Below are 10,364 nucleotides of genomic sequence, written 5' to 3' on the forward strand. Positions count from 1 at the left end.
GTGATGAGTTTAAATAATTATTTTTTAAAGCTTGTTTGATATGCTTATTTAAGTGTTTTTACAATTGATGAGTATTTGTTATTTCCCAATTTATTATTTTGTTTATATTCAAATAATATTTTTCAACCAATAATTATTATTTTTAAATATTTAATAAGGGGCAGATCTATTTTAGGGAGTCCATCCCGAAAATATATATCTATATTACTGTAAAAAAGTGATATGACGCTATGATTTCTTGTTTTTTTAATTTAATTCATTATTTAAATTTTAAATGGGCAAAATTTATGTTAATGTTTTAAGTTTATCTCATTTTTTATTCTTAAGTTCACCTAACTCAATTTTTTAGATCCGTCCCTGCTAACAAGTTTGCGTATATCTTAATTTAAAAAATATATATAGATGTTAAAAAATTTCAGTCACAAAAGTAATAATATAATACTACTATTTTTTATCTTAATATATATAATAATACAGTGTAAGACACTAATTAATCAATAGTTTTTATGTGTGAAATTGTATGTGTTGTCTTGCCTGTTATTGACACATACAATAATAAGAATGAAAGTTTCGTCCCAATGTTGATTTAAACTATGTTAGTATAAATATTATATTGACCTTCCTACTAAAGTTGACTCAGTATAATCCTTCCCTTAGACTAAACCAGAAAATTCCAAATATGTTAATAGATTTCATTATAACATTTTTAATTAATTACCTAACTAGCTGAGACTTATTGAGAAGAAAATGTATCAAAGAGAACTAAGTTGATTTTAAGGACAAGTGGAGAAACATGACCAGATACTAAATAAATTCTTCATTATCGCATTCTTGTAATTAAGAGGTTAAAAAAATTCAATCACAAAAGTAATAATATAATATTATTATTTTTTTTCTTAATATATATAATAACTGTATTAATCAATATAGGGCAAGACACTAATTAACCAATAGTTTTTATGTGTGAAATTGTATGTGATGTCGTGCCTGTTACTGACACTTACAATAATAAGAATGAAAATTTCACTGCAATGTTGATTTAAACCTTGTTAGTATAAATATTATATTGATTTTTACTAAAGTTGACTCAGTGTAGTCTTTCCCAGGGACTAAACCAGAAAATTCCAAATATGTTAATAAATTTCATTATGACATTTTTAATTAATTGTCTAACTAGCTGGGACTTGTTGAGAAGAAAATGTATCAAACAGAACTAAGGTTGTTTATAAGGACAAGTGGAAAAACATGAGCAGACTAAATGAATTCTTCATTATCACATTCTTGTAATTAAGAGGTTAAAAAATTTCAGTCACAAAAGTAATAATATAATACTACTATTTTTTGTCTTAATATATATAATAACTATTAATCCATTAGTGCAAGACACTAATTAACCAATAATTTTTATGTGTGAAATTGTATGTGATATCGTGCCTGTTATTGACACTTACAATAATAAAAATTGAAATTTCGCCCCGCAATATTGATTTAGATCATGTTAGTATAAATATTATATATTGATATTCTTACTAAAGTTGATTCAGTGTATTCATTCCCTTGGACTAAACCATAAAATTTCAAATATGTTAATAGATTTCATTATAACATTTTTAATTAATTACAACTAACTGGGACTTGTTGAGAGAAAAATATATCAAAGAGAACTAGGGTTAATTTTAAGGATAAATGGAGAAACGTTACCAGATACTGAATGAAGGTTAATTTTAAGGATAAATGGAGAAATATGACCAAATACTGAATGAATTTTCATTATGAGAGTTCTATGTGTCATTCTTGTAATTAAGAGGTTAAAAAATTTCAGTCACAAAAATAATAATTTAATACTACTACTTTTTTTTCTTAATAATAATTGTATTAATCCATTAGTTACTAACTAATAATTTTTGTGTGAAATTATATGTGCTCTTGTGAAATTATATGTGCCCGTCGTGTGTCTGTTACGGATTAAAGTTAGAATCAGGGTAATCATTCGTTTGTACTGAACTAGAAAATTTTAAATATTATAATAAATTTTTATAATATTTTTGTTTAAGGATAGTGTATATATTTGTCACGAAATAGTATATATATATATATTATAATATTTTTAAGGATGGTGTATATATTTGTCATGAAATAGTATATATAATATTTGTAAGGATGGTGTATATATTTGTTACGAAATGGTATATATATAATATTTTTAAGGATGATGTATATTTGTCACGAAATGATATATATAATGCCCAGGTTGATGAATAGAATATTGGGAGGTTTGAATTAATTGAGTTCTAACCAAGTATTTTAAAGGATAAAACAAAGTTATTAATTTTAGTTTTTGAGATGACATAAAGTTGGAATTATATTCCTATTAATTAATCTATATTGTATATATCATTAATTTAGAACAAACAGAACGTAGGAATAATGACATTAATGTTGAAAATCAACTCTTTTGTGTATGACATTTTCTGATATTGAGACACTATGGTACACATTGCACTTTTTTTATATATTGTTTTTTTTTCTCAAAACTTTTTTTAATGTCTCATTTCAACATTTGTTGTTGCTTTTTTTTTCATTTTTTAGGCATCCTAATTCAAATAAAATGTCGTTTTTTAAATAAATTAAAAGTCACATTGTCATACTTAAAGGAAAATCAATAAAAACAATGTAAGAAAATTTGACAAATTGTTTTGAATTTTAATTTATTTTACTATCTTTTGAATGGATGGAGTGTCGTTAATAGGGTAGTCATACCGCGACAGCTTAATGAGAAACAATATCAACTTAATTTATTTTACAATTTATTTGAATGAATGAGTATATTAAAAAAAAGGTTAAATGATAGATGGTTAGACATGGAAATTGTTAAGTGAAGTCGTGTATCTGTACCTAATTGCTAAGGATGATCTTTAGGAACACTATTTTTTTTTATTTTTTCTCTTATTAAATTTTTATGTTATTCTTAAAACTTTTTTTTTTCTTTTTTTTAAAGCTATTTGAATTCTTAAATTTGATTGTAACTACAATTGAGCCACAACACAAATTTGAATTAAAAATAGTATGGACATTAATTAATTGATGTACTCTACAACTAAAAATATGATTTTTCAACTTAATTTTGAAATTACTCAATCTATTGTGTTGTAACTTGTAAGTGTGATGTTCAGCTAAGAAAAAAAAAGCATTTTTTCTTGTAATACAACTATACTGAATTTGACACTGTTTATGAAATTTTGAATAAATTGTGTCAATAGACTTTTATTATTATATTATATTATTTAAATCCTAAAAAACTGTATAATTAATTTTTTTATAAAAAAGTGGAAATTTATATATAGCAACTCAATCCCAAGATGCATGCAAGGTCTTTTTTGGTGCCCACTTCTTCTCTTTTTCTACCATCAGTAGCCTGTGGTATTATTCCCTTGAAAAAAGAATAGACATTATCTTTTAGTTTTGAATATCATAAGAGATGAATATAGAGCAATCATTGTCAGTACAATATGCCTTTCATCTTTTCGTCAGTATCAATCATCAAGACCTTAAGCAACACTAATATAATCACTTTAATTAGGAGGATTGTTATTCTTCATTTTAACAATACTGTCTATGGAGATCTGCCTTTTCTAAGTGTTATTTTCCTCAAATTATTTCATATGTTTCTATTCTATTGAAAAATGGTATCTAAATCTACATATTGCATTTCTATATTTATAATTATAAATAAAAGAAAAGGAGAATTAAGTAATATGCATCTGAGTATATTTGAAAATTGTGTTGGTAATATAATATATTAATCTTGTTAATCTAACTATAAAATTAGATTGTTTAATTAGTTATATTAATTCTATGTTAGAAATAATTAAAATAAAATAAAAGGCATAATTTTCTCAATAAAACTAATCATCACTTATTAATTTAGTAATAATTCAACACAATTATTCTCACCAAAACATTTCAATCATCATTTATTTATTACAAAGATAATCTTCAGCTTGTTTATTAGTAGTTCAGATAAATTTGTCAAATAATCATATTATTTAAACAAAATTCTGAATTATAATATTCAAATAAACCATAATCAAAACGATATTACCCTAACTCCTAACTCGTAAAATATTATTTTTGCAATGTAGAGAAGGGGATAACATTGATGAATAAAAACAGTAAATCATGTGACGTCTTGATATGTTTGGTTTGAGACAGTTTTATTATTGAATAATCGTAACTTAATGGTAAAACGTAAAATCGAGTAATTTCTAAATTCGAAACATTAAAAGAAAAGATAATATACAAATATTCTCCTTATTAATTTCTATCTTATGACTTTTTTTTATTCATTTTAAGAAAAGAAAAAAATGTATATTAATCATTTATAATATTGAATCATCTTCAATAGAATCTTCAATAGAAGTATTACTATAATGCAATGAGTGTACTAATAATTGACATTGAGTAGTTGTAAGAAAATTTGTATTTTTTAATTATCTCAATTATTTTATAATAGATTATATTATTTAATATAAACAATTAAACTTTTAGTGTCATTTATAATATTATTACTATAAAACTTTTTTAGATTGACACGAAGTAACCGGGTAAGTTAAGAGCTAATCGAATATTTATAATAATCTATTTGGGACATTTTTTTCTTCTTATTATTTTTATATAATTTTTTCTTTACCATGTTATTCTTATGTTTGTATCATTAAAAAAAAGAGTTGTAAAATATATTTTGATTATTTTATTAAATAACTCAAATAACCAATATATTACTTTATTTTTTTTTCCTAAACAATAACTTATAAAGGAAGGCAGGGCATTTCAGTCATTGAAGAACAAAGAAAGTATATTTTATTATTTATTTAATAGTTGGAGGGGAAAACTATGTATTTATCTTAATATTTTATTATTTATTAATAAAAGGGATTTGGAGAATAGGATAAGAAGAAAGAACTCGTGAGCTATATATATAATATATAAATTAAAAGGGCGTAAAAAAGGGAGTCGGCTGGCCAATCTTCAGTTCTAAGCTTTATTATATAATTGTTTCTTCATTTTACATTTCTGAAATCCCAAAACCCCACCTTCACTGAGTACTGAGTGAATTTCTTAAATAATTCTCTCAATTTGTCAGAGAAAGAGAAACAGAGTGTTTTGTATGTGTCTATTTTGAAGATGATAATGATGCTGTTACGAATTTGTTCTTTTGTTCTATAACATATATATTTGGATTTGTGTTATTTCTCTTTGTCCTCATCTTCGTTGCTTCACACAGACACACACAAAGTACTCTTGTCGTTTGATAGCAGTTTCAATTGATGAATTAGCATATCCCAGAATCAACCTGCCATCTATCTGTTTGTCATTTTGCCTCAACCAGGATATTACAATCTTCTCACATGCTCTAGCATATCTCTGTTTCCAATGAATTAACAAATCTTGATTCATTCCGGTCTTCTTTATTCTTGTCATGGACGACCTATCTTGTGATCTTGAAGTGGATGTTAATGGGGAGGAGACTTTCATTCTCGACAAGGTAAAGTTTTATTATTTTCTGAACAAACAATGCAAGATCCAGACTTTATCTTTATTTATTCTCTGACCTGACTTCAACTTTACTGGGTAATGGGTATCTTTTCTTTTCTTTTCATTTTTTCATTCTTGGTCTTCACCGAGATCCAGCATTACCCTTAATTATTTTCTGATTTGATGCATGTATAAAAAAGTAAATGACAATTAGCTGTACTAGTCCAGCTTCCTAACGCATTTATTGCTATTAAATATTGTTCATACCTTTTTATCTTTCTGTCCTTCCCTACATCATACGTACTGCTGCTTGTAAGAGGATTGTTTCATGGAAATCATAAGGTTCTAATTAATTCAATTTCTTCATGTAACTGCAGAAAATCATCGCTGCTTATTCAGCTAGAATTAGTCGATTATTCGGCAAATCAATCGGGTCTGCCCAAAAGCATCTCAAGATTATATTTCATGATTTCCCTGGAGGAGCCAAGAGTTTTGAACTTGCTGCTCGCTTTTGTTACAATCATGGCAGAATTCATATAAATCCCTTCAACGCTACTGTTCTTCACTCAACTGCACATTTTATGGAAATGGACAGCTTAACCGAGCAAACCCATAAATCACTCGAAGGAATCGCCTATTGGTCGTGGTCTCAACTCGTGCTCGCCTTAAAACAGTGCCAAGATTTTCTCCCTTTCGCGGTTTCTTCTGGAATGCTCGAAAAAATTCTCGATTCAATCATTGGCAGGATCGTCCTTGCCAATGAAACTGCGAGTCTTAGCCCATCTACCTCCTCGCCAGATAGCATTGGAATAATCAGGCATTCTTGCGATACAAAAAGCACAGAGAGCTTGAGAAATAGCTCAATTCGGTCTAATTGGTGGTATGAAGATCTTGCTAGTTTGAATCCTGATTTGATTGAAATGGTTGTGAAAACCATGATGGCTAAAAGAAGAATCAATCACGCCAATATAAGTAGATTCCTGTTTTATTTCCAAAAGTCGAAACCTTGTAGAAAGGTAACTGAGGCAGTGATCGACATGCTACATGGTCTGGAGAGGAATTTAATTTCCTGCAAGAGCTTGTTTGGGATTCTCCGAGTGATTTCAAGCATGAACGTAAGCAAAAACTGCAAGAACAAATTGGAGAGTATGATCGGTTCGGTTATGGATCAATCCACGCTCGATAATCTTCTAGTTCCATCTCCACCCGGGACTAATTACCTATATGATGTGAATTTAGTGTTAAGGTTCATGAAAGCGTTTCAAGCTGACGATATCGGTTCATTACATCGGTTGAAGAAAGTTGGCAGTTTGATAGACTTGTACATAGCTGAGGTAGCACCCGATCCTTTCTTGAAACCGTCCAAGTTTTTGGCTCTTGTTAAGGCTCTCCCTGATTCAGCACGTGACTCGTTTGATGAAGTTTATCGATCAATCGACATGTATATTGAGGTTTAATTGACACCCATAACTTAATATTATCGATTTATTTTCAATCAAAATCAATCTCAAATTCTGTTTTTATTTCAGGTTCATTCAGGGATATCGGAGGAAGATAAGGCAAACATTTGTTTAGGAATGAATTACGAGAAGCTGTCATCAGAAGCCTGGAAGCATTTAGCTTTAAACAAAAGATTTCCTTCTAAATCCTCTGTTCAAGCACTTGTATCGCAGCAGAGTAACCTGAAAATCTTGCTCAAAACGAGACCCTTGATGGATTCACAAGCAAATACCAAGGAAAAGAAGGATGAAAATCACAAGCAAATTGTTGTTTTCGCGGAAAAGCTCGACGTTTCAGAGGAAAACGAGAAGTTGAGAGCTCATCTAGAAGGCATGCAATGGAGGGTTATGGAACTAGAGAAAGTGTGCAAGAAAATGCAAAGCCAAATGTCGAAAGTGGCGAAATCGTCGGGACAGAGCCGGACTAGTAGTAGTAGTAGCAGTCGGTCAATACCCAGATTATGTTCTTGAGGCATTGTTACAAAATTCATAATATATATATATGCATATGTTGTATATAGGATCGATATGAAATAAATAATTGGACTCTTCTTCTTCTTTCTTTATGCAAACACCAAAGGCAAATGAAAGCTAACTAACTAGATGATAAAGTAATTAAAAAGAAGCTAAACCGTTGTATTGGTCTGTCGACTGTTTATTGTTAAATTATATCATGAGATGGGGCATCTAAGGTAAGGTTATGTCACTTTCATGTTTGAGAAGACACAACTAATTAACTAGTTAGTTAGTCACCCAATTAATTGTCTTGTCTCTCTAACCAAAATAATAAGAAAAAATATCTAATACATTTCATTTCTGAAAAGGCTGATAAATTTAGCAAAAGAATCCAGACCATTGTCCATTTTCTCGATAGCATATTAATTAGTTTTGGTCCACAAGCAAATAATAATTAGTACTAGTTGGGTTTTTGTGGCAATAGAATTGACTTGATTGGGTTATATATATATATATATATAGGTGTGACACCAACAACAACTTAATATCAATTGGGACCGCTTTTTGTTTGCATCTCCTTGACTCCTTCACATGTTCATGTGATGATGTCTTCTTTACGGTGCTGCCCTGCAAGTCAATGATAACTACTTCTTCATTCTTTTTATGAAATAAATTCATTTCATAAGAAAAAGACAAAATCTATCAAAAAATCATAAAAAAAAAATACCCAAAAACAAAGCAAAGTTGTGACAACCTCACAATTTGAATGACGATAGATGTTAAAAACTTGTGGATTCTCGAATGACTTAGCGTGTCGTCAAAAGGGTCCATTTAATTTGGTCTTGGTGGGAGGGTAAAGGGTGCATGCTCAAATGATAATAATATTAAAATGATAAAATGTATATATTGTGATTCTTACTCTAGCTAAAAATAATAAACTGGATATTTGATTTCCAACAACTATATATATTATATTATATAATTACATGCTGACTTTTAGAACTTTAACGTTTTTGCATAATTATATGGTGTGCATACGTGAGACTTTGGATGAAGAATTTGCTTAGGCGTCACACTTCCTTTCCTATTTTACACATTTCGAGGCAGATTCTGATTATTTTATAATACTACAACTCCTATATATGCTAGCTGGAAGAAAGACATACATTTATTCTCAAATCTTTTTTCTTTATATTATACTACTTAAGTCTCTTTGACTTGGTTATTTGAATTAATTTAAATAATTCATTATTACATAATTCAAATCATTCAAATATTAATTATTTAATTCAACAAATTTATTAGTTTTATTAAATAATAATTTTCTTAAATATCATCTAAATCTCCTACTATATTTTAATATATAAATTTAATATGGTCTTTACCCTTTATTAGACTTATTTTAGCTTAAAACATATTTATATCATTCTAAATAAAAATTGAGTAATTGATTTTTGATATCATTTAACATTAATTTTGTTATTTAGTTTTTTTCGAATTAATTATCAATTTATAGTCCATATTTTATTCAAATAACCTCAAATCAAACTAGATACTTTATATTGTTTTCTTTTGTTTGTTAAAACAATAACTCATTATACATAAACTAACAAAATAATATGACATTATTCATCCAAAACATTGTTGGATAGATTTTATATTTACGTTCACTAAAAATTGAGAGTCAAATTAATCAACTCAATCTTCTTAACATGAATTATCAAAAAATTGGTAGCTTTTATAAGACAATTAAAGACGAGAATAGTGAATAAATATGAGAGGAGAGACAAACTATGCATTTAAATAAACCCAAAATTGCCATACTTAACTTAGTATTATTAATTAATAATATTTATTTTGAATTAATTATTATTTTTTATTATTATATCTAATATTATAATTTTTTTATTTTTTTTTTGTTAAATTTTATAATTAATATAATTTTTTTAATTTTACGGGCACAAATTTTGGTCAGGGTGAACCTTGGAATGGGTAGTGTATTGAGACCAGTTTGGTAGTGGATCTCGTGGGTTAACCCTTCAACAAAAATGACCATATATATAGAAAAAGGTTCAAATCCGTACAATAGTTCAATTTAGCTTATCTTTTCATAACTTGATCAATAAGCCCATCTGGTCTGGTTTCTTTTGGGCTTACATGAATCTCAATACTAATTGGGTTTGCAATTTCTAATTTTTTTTAAAAAAATATCTTTATCTAAACTTGACATGTTTGATGATATATATTATTCATTAATTTCAAATAATAAAGAGATTTTATTTATTAATTAATTATTATCAAAAATATGAATATGTTCTCTATTTATTTATTTATTTATTTATTTTCATAATATTTTGTATAAGTGTAAAACAACGAGATTGGAAATAAATTAACAATAAGAATCTTCTGTTTCGGTTCTACGAAAAGGCTAACAATGGCTATCGGTTATTATTTTTGACGAAGAATTCTTCTTCGTCGCATCTTCTCGATGATTACGTATTAAATGATGATACCAAACTTAACCAAACCTTCAATCCCCAGTCGTTCTTTGCCTCAGCTATCGAAAGGGCTGTAAGCAATAGGTAACTAAACAAAATTCAATCTCAGTTATTTAAATGAGAATTGCAAAAAGATGGGTTTTTAATTACAAAGCTAATTATCGGATTCTGCAATGAAGTTCATTATGCCGCCAACTGTTATTATTATTATTATTATTATTATTATTATTATTATTATTATTATTATTATTATTATTATAATATTAATAATATTAATATTTATAATATTAATAATATTTACAATATTAATAATAATAATAATATTAAGAATAATAATAATATTAATAATAATATTGATAATATTGATAATAATAAT

At 27.4% G+C, this 10,364-nt stretch overlaps 1 protein-coding gene across 1 annotated transcript; it reads left to right on the forward strand.

Moving 5' to 3' along the window:
* The first annotated feature begins 5,033 nt into the window (after positions 1-5,033).
* LOC124940549 (BTB/POZ domain-containing protein At3g22104) lies at positions 5,034-7,694 on the forward strand. The gene is made up of 3 exons (XM_047481075.1): positions 5,034-5,545; positions 5,913-6,986; positions 7,065-7,694. Exons 1-3 carry the CDS (start codon positions 5,480-5,482, stop codon positions 7,503-7,505), a joined length of 1,581 nt encoding a protein of 526 aa, XP_047337031.1. The 5' UTR covers positions 5,034-5,479; the 3' UTR covers positions 7,506-7,694.
* Positions 7,695-10,364: the final 2,670 nt, after the last annotated feature.

Source organism: Impatiens glandulifera, chromosome 5 (assembly GCF_907164915.1).
Source record: "Impatiens glandulifera chromosome 5, dImpGla2.1, whole genome shotgun sequence".
In the NCBI taxonomy this organism is placed as follows: Eukaryota; Viridiplantae; Streptophyta; class Magnoliopsida; order Ericales; family Balsaminaceae; genus Impatiens; species Impatiens glandulifera.